The sequence below is a fragment of the Anolis sagrei genome, chromosome 4 (assembly GCF_037176765.1).
Source record: "Anolis sagrei isolate rAnoSag1 chromosome 4, rAnoSag1.mat, whole genome shotgun sequence".
NCBI lineage: Eukaryota > Metazoa > Chordata > Lepidosauria > Squamata > Dactyloidae > Anolis > Anolis sagrei.
The window spans coordinates 25,407,002-25,434,737 of NC_090024.1; the positions used below are offsets into that span (position 1 = coordinate 25,407,002).

The following is a 27,736-nucleotide window of genomic DNA, read 5'->3' on the forward strand; positions in this document are numbered from 1 at the left end:
ATCTAATTTTATGACATGAATTTTTATTGCTTTCAGCCAGGCATGCAGGAGATTTGTAAACAAGTTGAAATAGTTGTGCTTTAAAGTGCTATTAGCTTCATTGGCTATGGGATTGATGTAGAATACATGACTGTAGTTTGCCAAAGTCTGAGAGATAACATTTATTTCAATAGTTTGTATTTCCAGATATTCAGGCACTGATAATTCTTTGTACAAATGTTTATATTACTCCGTATAATTGACATTTCAGAATGTTATGACCGTATCAAAGGGATTTCAGGAAATTCGAAATTTGTTAGAGATAATGTTTTAGCTTATTTTTCATGGATGGCAAGTAATAGATTTTGGAACATCTTAAATCTTCTATTAATGAGATCAATTTCATTTGCCTTGAACTATTCCACACTTTCCAGGCTGCTGTATTGGCTTCCCATATTTGGATTTTCATTCTTTTATATGATAAGAAAATGATAGAGGGAAATTTAGTCTCATAACCAAAGTACAATGCAAAGGGCAAAAAGAAACAGCATCAGTTTATTAATTGGAGAGGGGGGGCATCATAACATCAACACTTAGGGGAGAGTATAAGATGTGTAAATAGAGGTGATTTGTTTAATAATTATCTAAACCTACTATTATCTAAACCTACTATTATCAAAATGGAAGTAGTCATTTTTTCTCATGATATAGCCAAAGTACAACAGCTTCTGTTTAGTCATCTTGGCTTCTAGAGAAAGTTCAAGCTTGATTTGCTCAATGACACTTATTTGTCTAGCTTAAGAAAACAAGCATTCTCTCACCCATCTGTTTTAGTCATTTATCATGGCATAAAGGACTAGGGTTTTCTCAAGGGTAAGGTCCACATTTTGCAGGTGATGCATGAATTCCATACCATTAAGTTGGTTTGGTTGACCATGTCATCATGCCAAATTTGAAATGGTTGAGGGATCCCTACTGTCTTGATAGAGATTGGAAGATGCTTAACAGAGAGATCTGGAATGCTTTACACAGAGAGTTGAATCACCCTCTGTGATTCTTGCACATCTTTAGGAAGAAGTTCCTGACCGTAAGAGCTGTTCAACAGAATGTGGTGGAAACTTCTTTCTTGGAGGCTTTTAAACAGAGGCTGGTTGGCTGTCAGGGGTTTGATTATGGTTTTCCTGCATGACAAAGGTTTGGGCTGTGGTCTCTTCCAACTCTATGATTCTATGGTTAGGAAGAAAATCCTAACATTTGATTTTATTGTACTGAGCTATAGAAGACTGGTGGCATTTTGATCTTGCAACAATAGCCAAGTGCCTTGTGGCTAGCCTGGTGAGGGAAAGGAACTAAGCATATGCTTGGCCCTTGCTTATGACAGATGGAAGGAGTATTTAAATGTTTGCTGTACACCCTGGGACCCTTTTGTTGAATGATAAGAAACAACCTCCATAGATCCTGGGATTCAGGAGGTGGGGAAGAGAGCCTACAGTTCAAGCTGACCTGGAGGATTTGCTTTCACTTATAGGGTCCTGAGACTTTAATGGGGATGCCCTGGGTTTACCTTTCAGTAAATGGATGGCTAGAAAACATTGAGACTCCAATGTTTTTTCCCCAAGGGAAAACTGACAATTCAGTCTAGGATATGCACTCGACTTCAGCTGCACCTGCTTCACGAAGCTACCTCTTCTTGCATCTTTCAGGCTCAGTTAATTTAACCAGGAAATAGATCAAATGACATGGCTTTTTGTCTGCTCTTGTTATTCTATTATTTGTCATTAATAAGCAAAAATGCAACTTGCCTCCAAACCCTTTTAACATTTGGAAACCATTCTATTTTCCACAATCTGTCCTTATGGTAGCATGTTTTTCTGAGTATTAGTAATGAATGCATCAGACAGTGACACAGTGATTTCTTCAAGAATCAACCATAGTTTTCATGATCTGTGCTATCAAAGGCTTTGCTATAATCTATAAGGAATAGATTTTGTTAGTTTCTGAGGCATCTCAGCAGCTTTTGAGACCATGATATTGCCCCTGGAGGCTTGAATTTAGAAGTTGGTGCTGGAATATCCTGTTCAACACCTTGGCTGCTAGACTTTTTTAACTCCATACTATTCATTCTACATGAAACTGATGGGAAAGGTTGCTGAGAGTTTGTAGTTTAACACAACTTTATCTTCCATTCCATTTCAAGAACATTGTTTTGGTTCTAAATTATTGTCTGACATCAATAATAGACTGAGCAAACGTGAACAGACTGAAGCTTAATATATACAAGAAAAATTGTTCCTACTTGATTCAATGATAGATCAAGGAGTAGGAATTCAAGTTCTGCTTGCCCTTAAAATACAATTTTAGAAAATTCCTGGATTGAGTCCTACATCTGGGTACCCATATCTCTGTAGCAGCTGAGATTGCATTTGCATAGTTGGGTGTACTGTTCCAACTTCATCCATTCATGGAAATGCCAGATCTAAAGATGACAACATATGGTTATTTATATCTTATTTGGATAACTGTAACCCACTCCTTAGCTATAGTTAGATTGGGATTATTTGCAGGGAGTGTATTACCTGCGTGTTTCTTCCAGGCTAAGTTTTGAAGTATAAGTTTTGGCCTCGACCCACAAGGAAAGTCGGGTAAGAAATATAATAATAATAATAATAATAATAATAATAATAGTAATAGTAATAGTAATAGTAATAGTAATAATGTGTTTCCAAGCTGTCTGTCATTATTATTATTATTATTATTATTATTATTATTATTATTATTATTATTATTTGATGTGGGTTCAAGCTTTCTGTCATCAAAGCCCTCCTGGTCCCTGAGATATTTGAGGTAAATCCTTACCTCAATCCCATCACCTACATAGGCATGTGGTTGCTCCTATTTTTAGGAACTCTCTTACTAGAGAGGCAAGACTCCCCTTCCTCACTCTGCTGTCTTTCCTTTGACAATAAAGCCATTTTTGTGTAATTAGAATACATAATATGCTATGGCTGGATCTCATGATCCTGCACACAAAAAAGTCTGCTTATGTTTATGGTATTTTCCCCTGAATAAGTAGGTTGCTATCATAAATGTCAATTCTAAAATTAATCCTGATTTGACGGAGAAAAATCTGTGAAATAAAAACAGCATGATAGTGACAATATTTTATTGAGCATATAGGAACAAACAGATCTTTCAATTGCTTTATTAGGCTGATGAACTTTTTATGGGGTAGAAATAAAAGCAATTTCGCATTTAGGTTTTCATCTTTTCACTCCCCACTTTCTGTGGAGAAATCAGTGCAGTATAGCCCCTTTTCAATGTTTCATTATCCTGTCATGCAGAATCACAGTTTCAATATTTCATACAGTGACGGGTATAAGCTAGAAGATAAATGATTCACAAAAGCACACAGCATGCCATAGGCAGAACCTTTTGTAAACATGGAAGACTAGTCATCTCTGACATTCTCCCACTGATCCTGCAGAAGGGCACAATGATCGCTAATTGTTTAACACCACAGTCCTTTTCTGATTAAAATTAAATGGTGGTTGTTTAATTTCCATCCCTCCATCCCTCTCCCTCTCTTTGCTGAGTTGCAAGATGTAATTTGTGTATCAAAATATAGCACACAAGCAGAGAACTACAGAAGTGTGCTCATTTGTTTATTCTGAATTCAGATTGATAGATCATCCATTAGGTTGTGTGTGTGCATGTATGCATTTATAGACTTTGAATAGCAGCTGAGCATAGCTTGAGTGCTGCCTGTTTGCACACTATTGCTCTATTTAATATAGTCAAGATATGGATACATCACATTAGAGTTTTTATAACATTAATTAAATAAAATACCTATCTGGCAGTTAGCTCATTTTTCCTTTTTTGTCTTATCAGTGTTACTATTGGTATCCTTTCCATCATTTTGGAGGCCAATTAACATCTTTAATTCTTACCTTTCTATTTTTCATTCCTCTCACCCTGTGATCCTTACCTTTATTTTTATGTACTGATCAGATAACATAATTATGAGGATGCATCCACACTGTCTTCCACCTTACTTTAACTGCTGTGGCTGAGTCCTATGGAATGATGGGAGTTGTAATTTTACAAGGTCTTTAGTCTTCTCTGCCAAACTTCATCTTCCAGGATTCCATAGCACTGAGCCATGGTAGTTAAAGTGATATCAATTTGCATTCATTCTACAGAGTAGATGCTGCCTGAATCAACTCTTACTGCCTTGGTGGAGGTATGTTTTAGCTTGCTTGCAATGAGGGAGAGGCAGATTTTGTCCCAGTTCTTTATTTGCTTTGTTTTGTTTTTGAATGGGAAGCACATGCCAAGGCAAGGATTCAAGTATCTGTAATCTGAAGCCTGTTACTAAATTCTAAGATGTGTATAGTATCTTGTCTAATTTGTATTCCTGAAAGCCTGGAGTGTCACTCACAAGGATGTCGTAACACATTTCAAATTACTAATCCACCGCAGAGGAATCCCATTTTCCACAACATTCTGTTGTTGCTGAAGATTTTGGCATGTGAGATATTTCCCGTTTGATCTCTTCTGTCACAGACTAGAAGCCAACATAAAACTGAATCTGTAAGGAATATCATCAACAGGCCATAAACAATTTCTTAGTGAACAGTCCATAAATGATTGACTATAGCATTTTCCAATAAAAATGCAAGCAAAAATGTGTTCTGCTAGTTGAGCAAAAGCAACCAAATAATATTATCAATGCACACTATCCCCATTAGACAGTCCACAGAATGTGGGATCTTCAGACAGTTCAAAAGCCATTTCATTTAGCAGTTACATTTGCAATGTCACTTTGGCTTTACAATGTACATCGTATTTGAGAAAGTGAAAACTCAGATACAGATTGCTGATTAAGTGACAAAATCGAATGGAAATGATATGCAAGGCAAACAAATTAAATGATGCTTCAATTTTACAACTAATGCTACAGTACTTTCTCTCTGTGTTTTTCCTTTCCTTCTTCCTCAGTGTTGCTGCATAGAACATAAATTCATTAGAAAAAATACACAATGTGTCTACTTGAAAATGGGGTGTATATGAGAGAGACACACACAAATAAAAGACACATGTTACTTTCCTCAGTTGATTAATCCTGTTTTCTTATTATTGGTGGTAGACTGCATTGTTTGGTTGCTTGCAATGTGTCTGTTTATTTCCCTGTCTCTCTATGAGTTCTCCCTTACAAATAATTCTGCTCCTTTATCTCACCCTGAGTTTTTAAATCATTTTATGTACGTGTTATTTATTTTATTGCAATTTGTATTTAATTTTATTGTAATCTGTTGTTCGGGCTTGGCCTCATGTAAGCTGCCCTGAGTCCCCGTTGGGGGAGATGGTGGTGGGGTATAAATAAAGATTGTTGTTGTTGTTGTTGTTGTTGTTGTTGTTGTTGTTGTTGTTGTTATTATTATTATTATTATTATATTGGTTAAAGCTACTATTTTCATACATGTTGCAGAAAGGGATTGTGAATGCACACTTATCTCATGCATATGATCACAAAGCATAACATTGTGGTGACAAAAACATGGTCTTCCAAAAGCTTAAAGATGCTAAATCCTTGCACTGTTTAAGGTTACTAACACAGATAAATGTGACCTCTTACCATTTAGGATAACTTTAGGTTGCAATGGTGATGGTAAAAACATTACACCAGCAGAGGGATAGGAAAGTACACTTAGTAAAAGCAAGCACATGTGGCTCTGAGCACACATTGAAGTAAAGCAATGTCAGGGATATGAGCAGACACAGCCAATGGATCAGAGGTATCCCAGTCTCAAGCAATAGGGAAGGACCTTGCTTTGAGACATGGTAAAATTAAATGGATTGGAATAAAGCTAGGTGAGGACATGATCTGATGCATGGACTGTCCAAGGAGTAAATATTGTGCTTGTTAATACCTTCTGGAAATATAATTTCATTAAAAAGCACATCTAGTAATGGGTGTGCTGTTTGAAAGGGTTATAAATTCTCTTTATACAGGCTTCGAGCTTATAAATGCAGTCAATCAGTCAGGATTAACTGCTGTCCGCCTGGTGGGCTGAAACATTTGAATATTTTAATCCAATTGTAATGTGGCCCGTTTGTTAATGATTTAATGGCTTTCTGTTACAGAAAGCTAATTCATAGCATGGCTTTGTACGGTTCAAAGCATACTTGCTTTTCATAAACTTGAACACCAGTTTCCCTGACTTAAAAGGATAGGTAGACCATATTTTGAACGCAGGAGGCACCATATCTTACATTTTAGTTCAAGGTCAGCACCTCCTCTTTTAGGTGCTGACTAATGTAAAAGCCCCTTCACATCACCTTCAAATCTCAAGTTTACAAGGGAAAGAACTGGCATCTCTTATGCAACAAGATCGTTACTCACAGCTGGGAAGTACTTTGTTCAGGGCTTTGCTTGCGTGCCAAGTGAGCAGATGTGTAGGAAGAAATCCGTATGAAGTGACTTTTGAAAGAGATTGTTCAGTGCTACTTTTAAAATAAATATTTATAGCAAAGACAAAGTATGCACCTTTTTTTCTTTCTTTTGAAAACTTACACTATGCTTTAAGAAATGTCACTGCTACCAAAACTCAACTTCAGGTATCACTGCACCGTAAAATCATTTCTGTTGTCATTTGCCATTCAGTTGATTTTGACTTTTGACAACCCTTTAAATGGAGCCCAGGTCATCAACTGGACTGTGATTTCCTCAGTTGAGTTAATCCAGCTATGACATGGTGGTTTTGTTTTTCAGTTGTCTTCTGCTTCACAAAACATTATCATCTTCTGATGACTAGCTATGAAATAATGAGACTAGGCACAGAAAGCTTAGTTTCTATGTCTCTTTGGATTTTGATCCATAATATTTTACTTTTTGGGCAAGCCCACTGCAAATGGTAAAAAGATGAGAATTTCGTTTTGAAGTGATAAGAATTTCCTAAAAATCAGAAAACTCAGATGTTTTGTGTAGAAAGCAAAACTCACAGTATTGTGTTTGATACCTGTTCTAGATTCTTCTGGCTATGGATAGATAGAGTTGCCAATGGTAAGCATAATGAAACATGGTTATTTATTTTTAGAACATAAAACCAATACTTGTTGAAACAAAACTTATCTGCTCCAGTTTTCTGTTCCCAACATGGTCATTTAGAAGCCTGTAAGGAGCACAGCAGCTTTAAAAAGCATTATAGCTTTCTTATATACTGCATCCTTCCTGAACTGAACTATACGGTAGGAGAATCTGCTTTGTGCCAGCTCCTGGAAATTCGGGAATGATAAACCTGAAGCTTTCAGAAAATGTTGATTTAGTCCAGTATTTAAACAAATATTTGCAACCCAAATGAACATGCTGCAAAGGTTTTATCAGCCTGTTCTCAGTATGTGCATATGGGTGAGTATCCATGAAATGACATAGACAAGGTTCCCTCATGTTGGCCCAGATGTTCTCTCATTAGGCCAAAATGGTTTCCATATGTTTCTATTATTATAACGATCAGAGCACATGTGGATAAACTCAGCCCCTTCTGCTTGTGATAAATATAGCTCTTAGTTCTTATAAAAAGAATAAGAGTCCCTTCAGTAATGCAATTTTATTTTTGCAGAGTATAGTGGGTAGAGTCAGGCTAGTGCTATAGAGGCATTCTAGATCCTGTTGTGATCTCATTTTTGCACCTCACATGAAAATGAGCATTTCATTTATATTCTTATATTTAGCCAGGGAGGTCCTTGGCTTTTAGGGAAGCTGAGAACCTCTTTGGCTGAGAATTCCAAAGATTTCACCCTAAACAACATTTCCCAGAATTCTGCAGGAGCAAACCATATAATAAGGAAATGGAGACCTGTGCTTTAGAATTATAATGTGATTTTGTCCACAGTGTAAATTGATACAAGGCTTATCCCAAGGTTTGTAATTTCCTTCTCTCACATAGGTTGGAACAAACTTAGATATGAGTTGAAGTAAGAGTTGTGGCATTATTATCTTTGAAAAGTTTAACATTTGGTGTAATACACTATTTACATATGACACCATGGTCAATTTGGATGTGTATGTTCATTAGGTAGTCATGTTGCATGCCCTCCCAGGATCAAGGGCTGAATTTTATTTAAAGGAACACAATGTAAGTCAATACCATGTTAATTGTAAAGAAAAATGTGTAGCACATAGACAAGTAACAATGAACAATGCCAAGGTCAAAAGTCTGATTAATGCAGGGAAGCCAAGTACTACAGAACCAGGCCAGGAACAAGAACAAACAGTAGTCAAGTTTTCAGTTCAATATTCAGTTGCCAGGAGTTCACTTATCAGAGTTCATAAATCAAAGACCAATAATCTAGAGGCGGAGTTCCAAAATCAAGCCAGATAGTCAGGAAATACTCAGTTAAATCTAATTCCATAAATCAAGCCAGGGAGTCAGTCCAGAAGTCAGTCAAGGATTTAGGATACAGCAGGATCTGAAACATGAACTTAATTCAGAGTCCACAACTCTAAGCTAGGACCAGCAGAGCCAAGATCTAGGGCAGTGGTTCTCAACCTTCCTAATGCTGCAACCCCTTTATACAGTTTACTCATGTTGTGGTGACCCCCAACCATAACATTATTTGAATTGCTATTTCATAACTGTAATTTTGCTACTGTTATGAATTGTAATGTTAATATCTGATATGCAGGATGTATTTTCATTCACTGGACCAAATTTGGCACAAATATCTGATATACCCAAATTTGAATACTGTTGGGGTTGGGGGGGGGGTGATTTTGTCATTTGGGATTTGTTGGGTTGCTGGGTTTAATAGTTCACCTACAATCAAAGAGCATGCTGAACTCCACCAATGATGGAATTGAACCAAACTTGTCACACAGAACCCCCATGACCAACAGAAAATACTGGAGAGATTTGGGAGGAATTGACAGTGATTTAAGGGAAAATGTAGTTCACCTACCTCCAGAGAGCACTGTGAACCCAAACAACAATGGATCTCAACCAAATTTGACCCAAATATCTCATGATGAGTCGCCGATTTAGGCTGAGATATTAGTGGTATACAAGTGTACTAAATAAATAAATAAATAAATATGCCAAAATTTGAATACTGGTGAGATTGGGGGAAATGGTTTTGTCATTTGGGAGTTGTAGTTGCAGAGATTTGTAGTTAACTTACCATCAAAGAACACTCTGAAACCAGCCCACAATGGATCTGCAGCAAACTTGGCACACTACCTTCATGACCAACATTGAATACTAGTGGGATTGGGGAGGGGGTGCTGTTTTTGAATTCTGGGAGTTGTCATTCACCAACACTCTGAAAGCACTCTGTACCAAACTAGTGATGGAACTAGTAAAGTTTCCACACATACTCAACATGCTAAACTTTGAATACTGGTGGTGTTTGGGGATGGGGGAGAGACTAACCCAACAGGATGGTAATTATAGTTCTCCCTGCATCCAGAGAACTCTGTGACTCCCATTGATGATGGATCTGAATCAAACTGAACACCCAGACCCAACATGATGTGGGATTTGGGGGATGATTGACTTTGGCCCACATCCAAAGAGTACTGAACCCAGCTGACGACGGATCTGGGCCAAATTTGGAACACAGACCCCACATGGCCAACTGTGAATACTGGTGGGATTTGGGGAGGATTGACCTACAATGGGAGCATTAATAAAAAAAAAAAGGAAAGACTGACTTTTTCTGATAAATAGCATTACAAATTACTTAAGCTGCTTCTGCTCCTCCTCCTCCTCCTGATGCTGCTGGGCCACTCTCAGTGTCACATCCCCTGCCTTAAAGGGATCGCTGGTGCAAGCCTCCCTACAGCCTACTTTCTCTCACCTGCTCACCATGCTGCCGAGCACACCTGCTCTTCCCTCCTTGCTTGGAGTCTCAGAAACAGCCTTTTCCTTGGCTGAGAGGCCAGCCGAGAGGCCGACTACTCACAGCAGGAGGAAGGCTTTTGGTGGAGGTTTCGCTGTCTGTTTCCAAAAAGGAAGAGATGGAGTAAAGAGAGGGGCAAAGAAGACAGTGTCATCTTTTCTTGTCTTGTCTTCAGTGTCATCAGTTGGGAGCCTCTCCCCACAACACCAACTGCTGCTCTGGGACCAAAGTAAAGAGAGGGGTCCAGGAAGATATTGTATTTATTTTATTGTATATTATTTGTAAGCCGCTCTGAGTCCCCTTCGGGGTGAGAAGGGAGGCATATAAATGTAATAAATAAATAAATAAGGACAGGTGGAGAGATCTTCAGTCTTTTCTACCAACGGGGTTCCTAACACCATTGGTCTTTGGTAACTCCTCTGAAACCCCCCTTGTGACCCTCCCCAGGGATCCTGACCCCCAGGTTTAGAAATGCTGATCTAGGGCAAAGTTACAAAGGTCCAACATTATCTGCTACAAATAGCTGTTCTTTTAAAAGTTCTTGTATCATATCTCAGCTGTCATTTGTTTTAGTAAACCTTTCAGATAATCACAGAAGTTTGTGATACTTTCCTGGAGGAGAAGATCAGAGCAACTGCTTCCAATCTTACTCCAAATACTGGAAGATATAGTATTGATGCAATAATTACATCAGAATTTGCACCTTATTTTTATTTATTTAACAAAATATCTTAAAAGCTAAAAAAGTTTTTAGCTTTTAAGATATTTTGTTAAATAGCCTTAACTACCCATTTTCACTGTCAGTACTTACATGGGAAAAAAGCATTCCAAAGGTGGACAAGGACAAACAGACTAAAGCTGTCACTATATTAACTCCATGGTTCCTCATTGATTTGGCATTGGGGGCTGTGCGGTGGTGGCTGGAGTGTGGCTGGATGGGTGTGTTGTTCTTTGTGATGTGTGCTGGGAAAAGCATTTAATTTTATTGTGCAGTGACAATAACATTATTTGATTCTAGTCTGTAGTAATGAACTATTTTACTCTCCATAAATGATTCACATTTTGGATCAGGCTACTAAAGTGATAGAATAATAAGCATAGTGCATTGACTTTGAAAGAAAGAAATGCTTGTCAAAGTAAGGTCTTCTTGACTATATGGGCAAACTAGGCACAGTTTTGCCAAGCTGATGATCTGCATCTAATTATATGAATACTTTCAGGAAACAAAATCTCTCCTATGCTAATGTGTCTCTTCAAAATATTCAATTTCCCAATGCATAGAAATGGAGCCCTCCCCACTTCATTGCTTTTCATCTCATCTAGCCTTTTGAAAACATAAAATGCAGTAGTGTAATGGTGTCCTCTTTCTCCAAAGACATCCCCTGCTATTTCACAAATCTTTTGATTTTATTTGATTTAGTGTTTGTGAAGTTTCTTTTTCTTCTCCAGAAACTTGTGTGCACACACACACAGTTTCATTTTTAAAGCCATAGTTTGTGATTCTAGCAAGTTGGTATCATGTAGAGATCACAGCATCACCTTGACACTATATCACATATCCCATTTTATTTCCTGTTATCGTAACTCAGAACAAATAAAACCAATTCAGGGAGTATTAATTTGAGGCTTGCAGTTTCGATCCTGTTGTGATTTAATCACGGAAGATTCGTGTGTGTGGGAAAGAATCAAATACTCCTTTCTTAGCCAATCTATGCTATATGCACATTCAGAGGCGGCCCTAGGTAATTTTCAATGGTAAGCAAACAGTATTTGGTACCCCCACCCCACCCCCAAACCAATCACTGATATATATTTTCTGTTCGTCGTGGGAGTTCTGTGTGCCATATTTGGTTCCGTTCCATCATTGGTGGAGTTCAGAATGCTCGTTGATTGTAGGTGAACTATACATCCCGGTAACTACAACTCACATATGTCAAGGTCTATTTTCTCCCAAGAGCTCCTCAAGAGCGCCCCTGGGCAAAATCAACTATACTGCAAATGCTTACTTTGCATAATGGGTTGAGCCACCCCTGTGCACATTTGTTTGTTTGTTTGTTTGTTTTTACAGTAATTGATGATCCGAAATGTTGTGCAATTGCCTTCTATTCTTTTCTGGAGAAGTCAGCACTGTATACCTAAATTGCATCCCACTTAGATTACTGTAATGCAATCTACATGGGACTGCCTTTTTAAAGAAGTGCTCAAAAACTGGAGTTAGCTCAAAGAGTTGCAGTTGTGACTTGGTTATTGAAAGGAATATATGTTCTTAAATTAGGAATTCTAGGATCATCAAGAGAGTCCCTTCTCTCTGCCCCACAAGATAGAAGCTTTTCTCAATGGCTACTCCCAATTTTAAAACACACAGAATGGCCCATGCTTGCTCCCCTTCAGTCAGGGGGTCAAAACATATAACAACAGGCTTTTACAAATTGTCTAGGATTGGCCTTTTAATGCTGCACAGTGCTGTTTTTTAAGGTTTTACTAAAGCTTTGCATATAGTCATTTAGCACATTTTAATATTTTTAGTGTTTTAACCTATAGCTTGTATCATTGTTTTTACATGCTATATTTACCCTTTTAATTTGGCTTTTGTATACTTTTCAGTTTTTATTGTTTTAATTATTAAATATGGCTTCCATTGGGAGAAAGGGAAATGAATATAAGGAGAAGGAGGAGGACAACAGCAGCAACAATTTGGCATTAGTTGGGACTATAATGTGTTAAATATCACCCCTGTTAATAATTTTTGGCAAACAATTAATTGGGCAGTCATTTTCTGACCTAGTCCCTTATTTAATTATTTATTTATTTACTATATTTGTATACCACCCTTCTCAGCCTGCAGGTGACTCAAGGCGGTTTACAGAGGCAACAATTCAATACCCAACAACACCATAAAATCATTTGAAACATTTAAAATCATTAACATATAATATAAAACCATAACAATATAAATAAGACACTTGTGTCTCCTAGTTAAAACGTTCTCCAATCTCATCATCCAGTTCCATATATTCCTGCTTCTTGGCAGGGGGTTGGACTGGACAGTCCATGAGGTCTCTTCCAACTCTATGATTCTATGATTCTATATTCCTATGTCTGTTACACTGCATTTTCAAATGCTTGCTCAAAAAGCCAAGCCATGACTTTTTTCTGGAATGTTAAAAGGGAAGGGGCCAGTATAATGTCCCTAGGAAGGGCATTCCATAGCCAAGGGGCCACCACTGAGAAGGCCCTGTCTCTCGTTCCCGCCAAACGTATTTGTGACGCAGGCGGGATCGAGAGCAGGGCCTCCTCAGATGATCATAATGTCCTAGATGGTTTATCTTTCATAATTAATGCTCTTTTCTATTTTCATTAATTCTTCAAAAACATCTATTTTCAGTAATGTGTTAAATCCTTTTCTGCATGGGGTAGATGGTGGTTAGATATTTCAATCAGAATTTCTTCTCCAAACATCCCAATCCTTGATTCTTTTTTCTTGCCCAATGTTTTTTATTGTTATTATGCCTCTCTTGGTTTTTCTTTTCTTTTCAGAGTTTTAATGAAGGCTCAATTTTTACTATAGATTTCCCAGGATTTCCTCAATTCCAAAATAAAACAACAGCAACAGATGTTTAGACAAGTTTTTTTTTTCTCCTGGCCTCTTGGTCACATTTATGCATTCGGACTGTGCACAAGAACATTGTAAATTGCACATTTATTTTATAAATTTGAAATATTCTGAGCGCTAAAACAGTTGATATGTGAACAATTAAATGGACCTCATACACATGCAAAAGAATTTCTCAAATTATAAAAATAACCTGTAATGAAAAAGAAAGAGCAATTTTATCAATTTCAATTTATACACACTCTACTGCATAATAGCAAATGATAAAGATCAGATTGGTGTCTGAGAGCAATCAGAAGATATAGAATATTTATGAGAAAGGAATAAAGAAATAATGGAAAAGAAACTGACTTTAAAAGCATGAAAACTCCCACAGAGAAAGCAATTCAAATAGGATGCTACATTTTTATTCAAGAGAAAAAAGAAGGAATTCCCTCTTCATATATACTGTATTCTTATGTATAATACAATGCATGCATGGTAACACAATAAACACAGTATTAGTGTGAGTGCCCTATTTTGACTTTGTAGGATTATTGTCTAAATATCACAAAAATATAAGAGAAAAAACATATAAAATAAATAAATATAAAATAACATTTGGTAATATTTTTAAAAAGAACCTCTCGGTCTTTTAGCTTTTCTGCTGCCACTTAGTGGGGGGGGGGGGGGGGGCATCTTTGGCAATCTCCATCAAAATGACCTCCAAACTCTCTAGGTGTCAAATACTTTAGGGAGTGGCTATTACTGTATTTACTTGAATGTAATACACATCTTTTTTGGCTTAATTTTTTAGCCAAAATGGAGATGCTCATTACAATTCAATGGCACTTTACACTTGCATGCCAAAAGGTGCCTGTGCCCCTCCATCAGGATTAGCCTAGCAAACTCACCAGCCTCAGTCTGATGGTGGAGCAGTGACTTCCCTCACCAAGTCCTTTAATAATAATAATAACAACAATAATAATCTTTATTTATAACCTACCTCCAACAACAACAACAACAACAATAATAATCTTTATTTATAACCCACCTCCATCTCCCCAAAGGGGACTTGGGGCAGCTGACATGAGGCCAAGCCCAAAATAATACAACATAATTACACAAAAAATAACAGGAAAAATGTCATAACAAAATATATAAAAATAATATATAACATAAACACTATAAAGTGACATAATAAAATCAAACACAGAGGGTAGGCCAGATGTATGAGATAAAAGCTTAAAACCCTGGATGAGTTAGGAATTAAAAGTGCATTTATGAGAGAGGAGCCCAAGAAGGAGGAGCAGTGGAGTTTGGCCTTTATAGGGAAACAGGGGAAGGTACTTTATCAAGGGGACAACTGTAGATGGAAATAGCCAAATCTGTTGAGTGGTCATTCTCTGAAGGCACATCAAAAGAGCCAAGTTTTTAAAGCCTTCTTAAAGGTTGCTAGGGTAGGGGCTTGGCTGATCTCCCCAGGTAACGAGTTCCAAAGGTGGGGGGCCACATCAGAAAAGGCCCTCTCCCTCATACCCACAAGTCAGGATTGTGATGGTGGAAGGAGCTAGAGGAGGGCCTCTCCAGAAGATCAAAGGGATCATGTAGGTTTGTGGTAGGAAATGCGGTCACAAAGGTAGGTGGATCCCAAACCGTTTAGGGCTTTATAGGTGATGACCTGCACCTTGAATTGGGACTGGAAGATAAACAGCAGCCAATGGAGCTCCTTAAACAGGGGAGTTGACCACTCCCTATAATTTGCCCCGATTAGAAGTCTGGCTGCCGAGCGCTGGACTAATTGAAGATTCCAGGCTGTCTTCAAGGGAAGCCCCACGTAGAGTGCATTGCAATTGTCCAATCTAGAGGTAACTAAGGCGTGGACCATCATGGTCAAGTCAGACTTCGCGAGGTATGGTTGCAGCTGGCACACGGGTTTTAATTGTGTGAAGACCCTCCCCTCTCCTTCAGTTCTCATTTGAGAGATGCAGAAGTGGCATTGTCTTTCATCAACCCAAAGCTGGCAAATTTGTCAGCCTCTGCCTGGCAGAAAGGCACTACTTCTCCTTACTTCTTTAGCAAATAATTCTTTTTGTAATATGCACCTCAAAATTGATGCACTAGACTCGAGTAAATACTAGTATATGTACGTAGGCAATGAGCAGAGTTATAGAGATTTACTCATTAAGATCACATGAGAAGGCCCTTAACTGTGTTCTACTACCTTCTCAAGTTCATTTTGTAGTCCTGGCATTCCCTTTCTAGGTATTTCCTTCCTTTAGCTACTGAAATCAATTGTGGCCCCAGGATAGTAGAATTTTAATGTGATGGGCTATTAATGATGTGCTATTTTATTGTTTGTATATTTTAATTAATTTTCATGTTTAATGTTATGAAATATGTTGTTGGCCATCTTGAGTCTCATTATTGGGATAAAAGAAGGCTATAAATGATTATGGTGGTGGTGATCATATATTCCAATTAGCAATAGTTTACAATCTCTGGTTTGGCCCTGATGGACTGGTCAGTTCCAGCAATCAATTGATTATATCAGTTAATAGTCTGAAACCAACTCTTCTTTCATCACATATTCTTATTCTTATTTAAGTCCTGGCCTGACATTTCCCTCTGGATCCCCGTTCTAAAAGTTTCTTGAAATTCAAGATGTTTTAATGAATTAGAATTCGTGTTTGGGGTACCAGATATAGGATAGAGCATCACATTTATAAACATTTATTAGATTTAAGAAGATGTGGGAAATGGTTCATAGCAGTTTGTGGTTCACTTTGTGTGGGAAGCCAGACTCCTGCCTTCTGCATATGTAAATAGCAGTGACAGATGTTCAGTACAGAGAAGTTCACAGAATGATTATGAAACAAAAGCAAATGTCTTGCAGGATATTTCATCATTGGAAATGACTGGTTTTAATTCCCATAGTCACCAATACATTCTAGCTAGGTATGACAAGCAATTTTTCTACTTCACATGGCTAGAAATAGCAAGCTTCTGAAAGTTGATAGAACCGAAGCACAAACTCGAAGGAAGGAAGGAAGGAAGGAAGGAAGGAAGGAAGGAAGGAAGGAAGGATCAATCAAATTCTGCTTTCTCCATGTGAATCATGTATAAACAGCTGTTGTATTTGGAACCATTAGCATGGCAGTTTTCTTGGCATGATTTGTTCAGAAAGACCATAGCCTCCCAAGGTATCAATCCATCTTTTCTTTAGCATGTCCACATGGCTGTTGTCCTGCAATCTCCAAATGTAGTAGTGTCCTGCAATCTCCAACTGCTGCTCTGGGCCAGAGTGAACACAGAGTGAACACAGGGGAACACAGAGTGAACACAGGAAGACAGTTCCACCTTGTCTCCTGCTTATGCCATCAGCTTGGAGCCCCTCCTCCCAGCCCCAGCTGCTGCTCTGGGCCAGAGTGAAAAGAGAGGAGGCCAGGAAGACAGTTCCACCTTGTCTCCTGTGCTATACTAATAATATAATAAGATAATACTTCTAATAATACAATATTATAATTATATATTTTATATTACATGGAATATTACTAATAATATTACAATATAATGGTATAGTACAATATAGTAATGTATAATAATGATATTGTGCTATGCTAATAATATAATATATTGTGTGTATGTGTGTGTGTGTGTGTGTGTGTGTGTGTGTGTCTGTGTCTGTGTGTATATAGTAAGCCGCTCTGAGTCCCTTTGGGGTGAGAAGGGTGGCATATAAATGTCGTAAATAAATAAATAATCGTGCTGTTTGTACTACTGATGTTGGTTCTCTTCTCATGACATGACCATACCACCATAGTCTTGCTTCCTGCATTTTCTTGCTGATCTTTTTTATTCCTAGTCTTTGAGGGATGTCATCATTTGGCACACGGTCAAGAAATGTCAAGCCAAGTATCCATCTAAGCATTTCCATTTCCATTATGTTAAGGGCTTGTTCATGTTTCTTTGTTGCTGGCCAGCACTCTGCCTTGTAGAGAGCTACTGGGAGAACAACTGATCCACCTCGGTTAATATAGTTGGGGGAGGCCCTGCTCTCAATACTGCCACCCTTGCAAGTGTGATTGGCAGGGACAAGAGACTGGGCGTTCTTGGCCCTCCATCTGTAGAACTTACTCCTTAATGAAATTAGGTTGGCCCCCTCTCTCCTATCCTGTAGGGGGAAAAAACATAAATCATGGTTGTGGGGCCAAGCATTCAAGCAGCAGATGCAGTAATAATAATGCAAATGATTTATGTGACTGACAGCGGACAGACCTTGGATTATGACTGTGGATCTGGATTTGGATTTTGTTTAACTATTGAATGGATGTTTATAATTCGATATTTTAAGCTAATGTTTTAATTGTGATTTTATTACTATTATTTCTGAGAAGGACACGATATAAATGTCTAAAATAAACAAACAAACAAACTGTAGTGTAGACCTTATCCTTGAGTTGCTCAGGAATTTTTGGGTTACACAGAATGCTAGTAGTTCGCCCCTTTTTCAGCCAGACTGCATTTATTCGTGACTGCATGTCTGGCATTGTGTCGCCATCTATGGAGACCAGTGACCCCAGGTATTTAAGCTGGGCTGCCTTCTTTAGTGCTTGTCCATTAATTTGAATTGTTTTTTTCAGTTTGAAGGCCACATTCCAGATACTCTGTTTTGGTTATGTTCAGTTGAAGCCCACTTTCACTGTGTCTATCACTCCATTTCTGCAATTGTTGTTGGAGGGCTGCACGTTTTTGGTAGACAAGTGCAATGTCATCTGCACATAGGAGTGTCCAGGCATGCATAGTCTGCAAATTTGCTGTAGCATTGTACATGCAGGGTATGAATAGTAATGGTGAGAGTGCTGATCTCTGATGCCCACCAACAGTCATGTTGAAATGTGATGAAATCCCTGCAGGGCAATGGACCATACTTGTTGTATTATTGTATAGTAGCTTTATCCATATTACATAGTCTTCTGGTATTCCATGTGACTGTAGTGCTCACCAGATCCGATTATGGGGAACCCAATCAAATCCTTTTATGAGATCAAGGAATACAAAGTGCAATGTTTTCTTCTTTTCTCAATGTTTTTCCATGAGTAACCAGACTGCATGTATATCATCTATTGTGCCACATCCCCTGACAAAGCCACTCTGGTTTGGTGTAACAGCTGTGTGATTTCTTAGCCTTTTGTCCAGTATTCTTTCAAATACTTTCATTGCATGACACGATAGGCATATTGGGTGGTATGTTGAACAATTATAAATACTTCCTTTGGCCTTCCAAATTGGTATGGTTATACTGGTTGTCCATTCCTTGGGGAGTGATTTTTTTCTGTTATGATTATGTTGAATAGTGATGCCAGAAAGGTAACCCCACAGTCTTTGAGCATTTTCCAAATTTCAGCAGGTATGTGATCTAGGCAGGTAGCCTTTACATTCTTTTTTTTTTTTGGGGGGGGGGGGGGGGGGTTATGGCTGCTTTTTATGTATTGGCTGTGATAGCCAATACTAGGCCAAAGACTGGAACAGGGCTTATTATTGGTGGGTGGGGAAATTCTATATTACTAATGTTGGAAAAATAGTCAGAACATTTTTGTACGATGGTTTGAGTGTTACTACTTGTGTTAGTACTTCTTTTATGAGATTTGGAAGGTCTTGCACAGTTAGATTGTTTCCCCTTCACTGGTTTATCTTTCAAAAATATTTTTAATTTGGAGATTCTAGATGACCTTCCTTTATTTCCCCATTACAAATATCTGTTCTCTTTCTTCTCCTTACTTTGGATCCAATTTCACACAATAACCTTTTATCCGCAGTAAAGAAGGGTGGGGAGACACAATCCTTTGTAGTTCTGTACTACAGAGACATACCAGAGCAGAGCAATTGTTAGTAAAGCCACATTTCATTGACTCAATATATTTCTTTTCATTTTGTTTCTTTTTTCCTTCCCATTTGACCTCTCGCATAGTAATCATGTACCTTGAAGATAAAATTGATTTAAAATCCAAAGGGGCACACGTGATGAAAGCATTAATCACCTTGAAGTTAATTAGACATCCAATAAGTTAATCAGTAGTAATGAAATACTTTTGTATCTGAGCTAAATAAAATAAGGGAGTTTACATTCCTAATAAAGGTGATGCTGTCTACCTGTCTCTTGCTAGTATCAAATACTGATATGATGCTAGCTACAACACATACTCCAAGGGTATCTTTCAAGGATCTCATTCAGTAGTATCTGGAGGCAATGGGAATATTGGTAATCTGGGCACATCGCTATAGTATTTATTTATCCAAATGCCATCTTCATTTATGCCTTTTTAGTATATATGCAATATACTTGAGTGTATCACTGGCAGACCATGGTCTTCTATTTCATCTGTAGAAGTGAAATAAATGTTTAGCTTATTATATGAAAAAATATATTATTTATTTATTTGAAATATTTGTGCCTTGGTTTTTAGCCATAAAGACTCTCAGAATATCTTGCAAGTGGTTAATATGACAGTTGCCTATCTAATCTAACTGTACACATTGTAGAGAATGTGCAATGATAACTGGAACAGCTTTTTGACTATGATCTTAGTTTGTGTGGTTTTAATAATGTGTTTTAATCTCTACATGGCTTTCATATTTATGTTTTAATATACATATTTATTTTATATTTGTTTTTGATATGACATTGAATTGTTGCCTTTTGTAAGGCCACACTGAGTCTCCTTCAGGGTGAGAAGGGTGGGATATAAATACTGTAAATAAAAAAATAGAAAGATGGATAATACAGGAAGGAAATATAGATTGTTTCATATTTATTTCAATCCATTTATTTTCTTATTTTCTCTTTCCTTCTTTAGTGGTTTTTGGGCAGTTTGTATTTTTCCAGACATCACTGCATGATGTTGTTGAGGTATATGACGGTCCAACTCAGCAGTCATCTTTATTATCTTCTCTGTCAGGATCTCATTCAGGTATGTCATAACCTAACTATTGTATTTTTATTATTACTTTCATAGATTTGTATGGTAAATATTGTAGTGAATAACAGTTGGATTTGAATGTGGATCATATGGTTTCAAATGCCAAATCATATTGCATGTCCTTCTTGATAAGTCCCACCCTGCATATATTTACTGAATGCAGAAAACAAATATCTGGTTACAGCCTGTACGCTTTGTGTGGCATATAATTTAGTCATCATTCATGTTTTGACATTTTGGTTAATGTAGGATTGGAACCTGAAATAACTCAATATGAGCAAATAACCATTCCTTATTACACAAGAGGAAGAGAGATTTTCAACCTTTAATACTTTCCCAATTTTACATTCCTCAAGTCTACCTCTGAGTCTCAGGATTGCCCCAATGCAAGATACATTCAAAATGTGTTCAAATGGTAATCTGTCATTTGAGTTCAGTTAGGAGTATCAATTAGGAGGAAAGGTGTATTTTTCTTCTCCCTTAGAGATCTCATTCCTATTGTGTCTCCTGAAAATTTGCTTTGCAGATATAGATGTCTTTTCAGAGTAGCAGCACATAATGTTTCAGTAAGAATGGAAAATCAACAATCCTCCACTTTTTACTAATGATTGCCACAAATGGATGGCATTTTTACACTTAAAAAATCATTTGAATCCAATCATTCCCTCCCTTCTTCCAGTATTAATTTTATTATGAGTCGATTAAAGAAAAGGGACATTCCTAATTTGGAAACATCTTAGGTACAGTGTGGAACTAAATTAAGTAACACTGTACTTAAGATGGTTATTACACCGTGTATGATTTTGGTTTGTGTAATACAGATGCATTGCGCACACTTGTCAAGAAAATGTGATGTATCTCTGGGAAACCTAAATTCTGAAATGGATTTTTAAAAAATTGAATTTTCCTATCAGATTCCATGGAAGTTAAAAAGTTTAATTTATTTTGCATCAAAATAATGTATTTTAGGCACAGCAATAAAAAAATGGTTCCAAACTGTGTTCAAAAGTAGGGTGTGCTGGTGATTCAATTCTAAAGTCACTTCTGATTTTTTCTGAAAGTTTTTTTGAAACTTTCCGAAACTTCTGAATCAATTTGTTAATGGAGGATACACATGTGCAACTTCAGAGCCTTCTCTCCCCCTTCAAAGAGAAGGGAGGCAGTTGAACCCCCCCCCCCCCCAAATAACTGTGGTGCCTTTCCCTTGACTTTGAGAAGGCACATGGGTGGGGGGTGACGTTCAGGACCGGAGTTTTTGGCGATAATAGATAACAGGACCAAACCCAGGCACTGAAAGACTCTCTCAGATTTCACAGTCACTTTACTAATTTTTCTCTCTCTCTCTCTCCCTCCCAAACTTTTCTTTCTTTCTTTCTTTCTTTCTTTCTTTCTTCTCTCTTTCTCTTTCTCTTCTCTCTCTCCCAAAATCTTTTCTTCCTTCTCCCTCCCTTTTCCAAACCTCCTTTGGCTCCAGTGCCTTTGCCTGCATACCCTTCCACCCACACAGCAGCAGTAACAGCAAAAGAGATCCCACCACTCTCATCCCTTCCCTAGCTGGAATGAACTTTCCAACCATGTGCATTGGGTTTATAAGCAGCAATGGCTGCTGGATGCTGGATTCCTCCCTTTTACAAAACATAAGCCCTGGTTGGCTGGGAGGCAAGCACTTTAGGCTGCGCCTCCCAGCAGACTTACTTTCATCATAGAGGCTTTCTCATACTTCCGAATCAACTTCCGAGCCATTGAAACCAATAACCCAGGTCGCTTTCGAAACTACAGAGGAATTCTGACTTGCAAGTACACGTCAGAGCCCAGTCTGGAAGTGTGAAACTTCCAACTTTAGTTCCGACATCCGCAACTTCCAAACGAAACCGCCCATGCCTAATGTATTTGGTTGTAGGATCATTTCCAACAGACTTCCTTTACACAACAATTGTTCCTGCTTTCTAAACTATTATGCTTAATCTTCAGATAGATTCATACAATTTATATGGAAGTCTGTTCCATATGAAGAGTACAGTGTTCTGTTTCCAATATTTTTGCCAACTGTCTTTGAGAAATACATAAACATGGCATGATTTGAATACTGATTTGATATTCATACTGATGGGTCTAATGTCCATGAGCCTTCAACAACACAATGATACAATAGTTTTGTCATGGCATAAATGTCTGTTGTTAACTTTGTGAGATATTATTACTGGATTATAGGTACATCATTTTTTATGCAATAAAAATGCTTATTTTTTAAAAATAAATAAATAGGAGAATCCCTTCCACTGAGCTCAGGAAACCAGATTACCATCCGATTTACTTCAGTTGGACCTGTGACAGCTAAGGGATTCCACTTTGTGTACCAAGGTATGAGACACTAGTGTTCTAATTTCAGTTCATTTTGGGTGTTCACCTTTGGTTTCCTAAGCATATATTTTGGAAAAAACAAACAAACCTGTGTTTAACATAGGATATATTAGTAAAGTTTAAAATATAGAACAATGAAAATGTCATCTGGCTAATAAGGTATTGTGTGGATGCACACACAGAGAGAGACATATGCAACACATATATGCAACATATATTGAAGTCATTAACAACCAAAATGACAAAATCTAAAATGAGGAAAACACTTGAGCTTCTGTCTTCGTCAGTTGCTAAACAAGAAACTGAGCTGCATCCAAAGCAGCAGTTTGGCATACTTCAGAGAGAATGCTATTCCTAAATCCATAACAAGAAACTACAGTGATTTAAAATATGAAAAGTTCAGAGGGAAAATACAATTAGGAATGTTTAGGAAAAAGAAAATCTGCATTCTTTTAGTTAGATCTGTTTTATCTAGGCTGCCAATCTTGTGTGTATATGTGTGAGAGAAACTGTTGTTATATGAAACTGTATTGCAGAACTGTATTTGTTCTCTTGACATTTTATTTTACTTACATTATTTGCTTTTTTAAAGGTAGAGATACACAAAAAGCCTATATATCAATATATGTTACTGTAATTTAATGCTTTATAAGATATAAATATCTGTTGGGAGGAAGAAGGAATGTATATTAAATTAAAAAACATAAGAAAAATATGTAGATACTGCAACACTTTGCATTATCAGTGTATAACTCAGAAAGAGCATTACAATCCCCAAGTCATTTTCCAAATAGGTTGGAGTGATACATCGCTTATCTAATCAGAACTGTAATTTTACTTTAAACTTAAGTAGCTTAAGCTTCTTAGGTGGCATACTGATGAAAATGATGAGATACATTTAAAGGCGTTTTAAATGTTCCCACAGACTAAAAGATTTCTTTTCCACCATAAATACTATTTCTTTTGTGTTACTAGCGGTTCCAAGAACAAGCTCAACACAGTGTAGTTCAGTTCCTGAACCACGATATGGAAAAAGAATTGGCAATGAATTTGCAGTTGGTTCAGTGGTTCTTTTTGAGTGTAATCCAGGCTACATACTCCATGGATCAATCGCAATTAGATGTGACACAGTGCCCAATGCCTTGGCACAGTGGAACGATTCCCTTCCTACATGTGTTGGTGAGTACTTGAAACTATTTTATTTGCTGTATCTAGTTACTGTGTGATGAAGTATTACGTTAGGTTTGAATCCATTGCTGAATCGTTTCTTTCTGTACATTGCTGAATAATTTCTTCCACAGAATCCATTTTATGAAATTATTTTATTAATTATTTGACACAAACAATCTAATATACAATCAGAAAATATACAGTCAAAAATAATGAAACGTGTCTATCTATATCTATATTCAAATGGAAACTTGTACAAAATAAGCATAACATACTTTATCATTCATGGGAATTCAAGACACTTTCAAAGCAAAATCTGGGCAAACTATTCTTAACTAGAATTATTGTTTATTATGTTTTAGGAAAAACTGCTTCAATCTGGATAATGGCAATAGTACCACCAACTATTCCCCCCTCTCCTCCATGTCATATGCAAAAATCCTAATGTAGCATTTTAAAGAACTCTTTGTAAGGCAGGAAATATATCTTCACAATCAAGATACATTCAATATATGTATACACACAGCATGATTTCACATTAATAAAAAATAACCCCATAAGAATCGGAACAGGCATTAAAGCATTTTCTTGTGATTTGAGCTTTCTGACTGTATAACGTACATAAGTATGGATAACTTAAAAAATAGACAAATTGAAAGATGTTTAAAATCATAATCAAATGCGTCATTAACATTATTCCATCAGATTTAACTTTTTCAGGAATCACTTATTTCTAATTTTGTAACATTCCATCTTGTCCAAATAGCATTACACTTATCTTCCCCATTTTTTATTCTCTTTCTTACAAAATAAACCAGAAGTGACTTCCAGTCTGCTTCCTGTTTTTGTAAAAGCATTTTCTAAAACAGGCATAGGAAAAGGGGCCAAAACATGACAAAATTGTCTTCGTCCCACCCCTTAAAGAGTTAGTATCTATGGATGGAAAGTGCAGAGAGGAGTGCCAATGGATGGACATTGCAATCGGTCAAGTGCCAATGGATGGACATTGCAATCTTCAAACACTTTCAATTTCCCTGTGAGAGGGACCTTTTTAGCGATGGTCATGGAATGGCACTTCAGAAAACATGACTAGTCAGCAGATTTAAAGGCCAAGATTCTACATTAGCCTGAATATTATAAACCTCTGCATGTGTAGTTACATATGGGCAATGCTTGAGTTAAATTGAAACCTTGAGCAGACCAAATGTCCATGTGTTTCTGCAGACTTGAACAAGTACAGACATTCCTCATCCCAAAAAAAAATGTCTTCCATTGTCATGTAAACATATCCCTGTACTGGGTGAGCTAAAATGCACAAAGTGGTATCAATATTTAATAACTCCTTTATTCTTTTGATTTTAATGTATAATGCCATAGTATCATCTGTGAGTGTATGTGTCATATAGTATATTGTTGTTGAAATGTACGTATTCTATGGTGATGTGTTTTAGTAGTGTTGTGCCCCACTTTGAATTGTGAAAAGAGGCAAGTAACAAATAATAATAACAATAATAACAATAACAACAGCAACAGTAGCAATATTGGACATAAATTTACATTACTTGTGAACAATCAAATCTCATATATAGTACCCATTTTCTGCTTCACACAAATGTGCCCCTTCCTAAGAAGTTTTCATGACTTTTAACTCACTCTATATAAGAAAGAAAGATTTTAGCTAGTTTCCTTTAGGCACAAGTGAAGGATCTTTTACATTTCTAGCCTTGAAAATATTTGTTTTTATTATAAAGGCTTGCATTATTTAGTTCTGTGCTAGTATAGTTATTATTCCTGTTCTAATTCCTTTCCTACCCCCAGCATGGAGGCGGGGAAGTGCTTTGCTCCCTTTCAGTGAAGGGAAAGGCAGATAGTCCTGGCCAAGACTTGTTGTGGGTGGGACCAGCCTGAGTGTGTGTCCCACTCACCTTACTTCTTTATTTGGTGCCATGGTGTTTCCTGCTCTCTGTGATTTGTCTTAATTTTGTACCTTTGCTTTCTTCTACATTTTAACTCTGTTTTCTGTAATTGTAATCTTAATTTTGCCACTTGAAAAAAACAAAATCCTTATATAACACCCAGGGAATTCTTGTTAGGAACAGCTTATAAATTGAATAAATAAAATAAAATAATAAAAGCTATTTTGCCTGAAGGAAAGTTTATAAGCCAAAAGCATTAGTTGCTCTTCATTAGTGCACATCTCCCTTATGATTTAGTGCATAAATATGTATGAGCATAAAACACCACTGAACAAAATCAGGTTAATACTTGAAATGCTAGACATGGCCACCTGAAATTGCCTTCGCTCTCTAGTAAATGCCTTGGTGTTTTCTTACAGATATCAGCTATCAGTCATTGTGTCTGCTCTTGCTTTTACCAGTAATTATTTAAACTATTTAAGTGACACTGACCTTTAGTTTATTCATGTAGTCCCTGACAGATTCTATCAGTTATATGCACTGCAAAATGTAGCTGCTGTATTCATTACTTAGATAACTTCCCTACTACTATGTATTCTCCAAGTCCTCATATTTGTGTCTAATGAAACAAGCTCAAGGACTTGATAATGCTGTTCCTCAGGAGTGATGTATTGGCTGCTAATGCTACTCATAAAACTTCTCATCAATCATTTCTCCAAGCCATTAAAACACCAGCCGAATATCTGTATTTAGATGACAGTCTAATGTGATTATATTAAAATGTCTAGTTTCTTGACCACAAGTATCATTCATGTTTAGCATCAAATACCAATGAAATACCCTTCTGAATTCTTTTTATTTATGTTTATTATTACTGTCATTGGTTTTGATGCATAGTTTTATTCTGCTGGTATGAGAGTCTGTGAGATAACTTTTGTGCAAAATGCTATCTGAAGAATAGGAGATCCAACTCTTTTTAAAAAGTCTGTTGCCTTTGGCATTTCTACTCACCACGATGACAAATCAATACTTGCCCACTCCCACAAAAGGCCATAGTTGGTTCAACCTGCACTTTTCAAGAAGGCGTGGATCTAATCCACTCTCAAATTACCTTGGCACAAAGTAGGGTTTTCCTGCTTTGTGCCAAATTTGTGCCAAATGTGACTTAAGCATCCATGGGGAATCCAGGGATCAAGCCTCAGCAGATACCAGATGTCACTATATATTTAACACTAGTTTATTTATTCACTTTACTTTTTAAATATATTAAACAAAAAGCTTAATTCAACTTGCTTTTACTGTTTCATCTCATATTAAAACATATTTTAATTTACACATTGAAACAAAAATGGAGGGGGGAGCGAGAGAGAAAGAGGTAAGAAATGTTGTTGGTTCCCCACCCCACAGTCATTTTGAACTGTAAGGTCATATTGTAAAACCACTACACTCAATCATATTTGTATATTTATCATTTGTATTATATCTCTGGTTCCTAATTTATTTCTAGTGCCCTGTGGAGGAATTTTAACTAAGCGTAAGGGAACCATATTGTCTCCTGGATATCCTGAGCCTTATGACAACAATCTGAATTGTGTCTGGAAGATCACAGTGCCGGAAGGAGCTGGAATTCAAGTAAGAAACATATCAATTTTAAAAACTTATCTCACCATAGGCTATCATTTCTAAGTTTGCTGAAAGTATGAAGAGATCAAATTATAACAAATATAATAGCAGTAAAGAGGCATAACAATTATATAGTTCTTTCTGGGGGAAAAGTTCTAGGAGGCATAGTTCCATTTACTAATACTTATTTTATTGCTTCAAGGTATATATTTTAT

The 27,736-nt window shown here is 37.0% G+C and overlaps 1 protein-coding gene across 8 annotated transcripts in view; it reads left to right on the forward strand.

Moving 5' to 3' along the window:
- CSMD3 (CUB and Sushi multiple domains 3) overlaps positions 1–27,736 on the forward strand; it is a 661,396-nt gene that overhangs the window by 501,055 nt on the left and 132,605 nt on the right. For all 8 annotated transcript variants that reach the window (XM_060775796.2, XM_060775789.2, XM_060775791.2 and 5 more), the window contains 4 exons: positions 20,329–20,442; positions 22,717–22,812; positions 23,788–23,991; positions 27,406–27,530. In XM_060775796.2, coding sequence (XP_060631779.2) covers positions 20,329–20,442; positions 22,717–22,812; positions 23,788–23,991; positions 27,406–27,530 — 539 coding nt within the window. The remainder of the gene's footprint in view (positions 1–20,328; positions 20,443–22,716; positions 22,813–23,787; positions 23,992–27,405; positions 27,531–27,736) is intronic.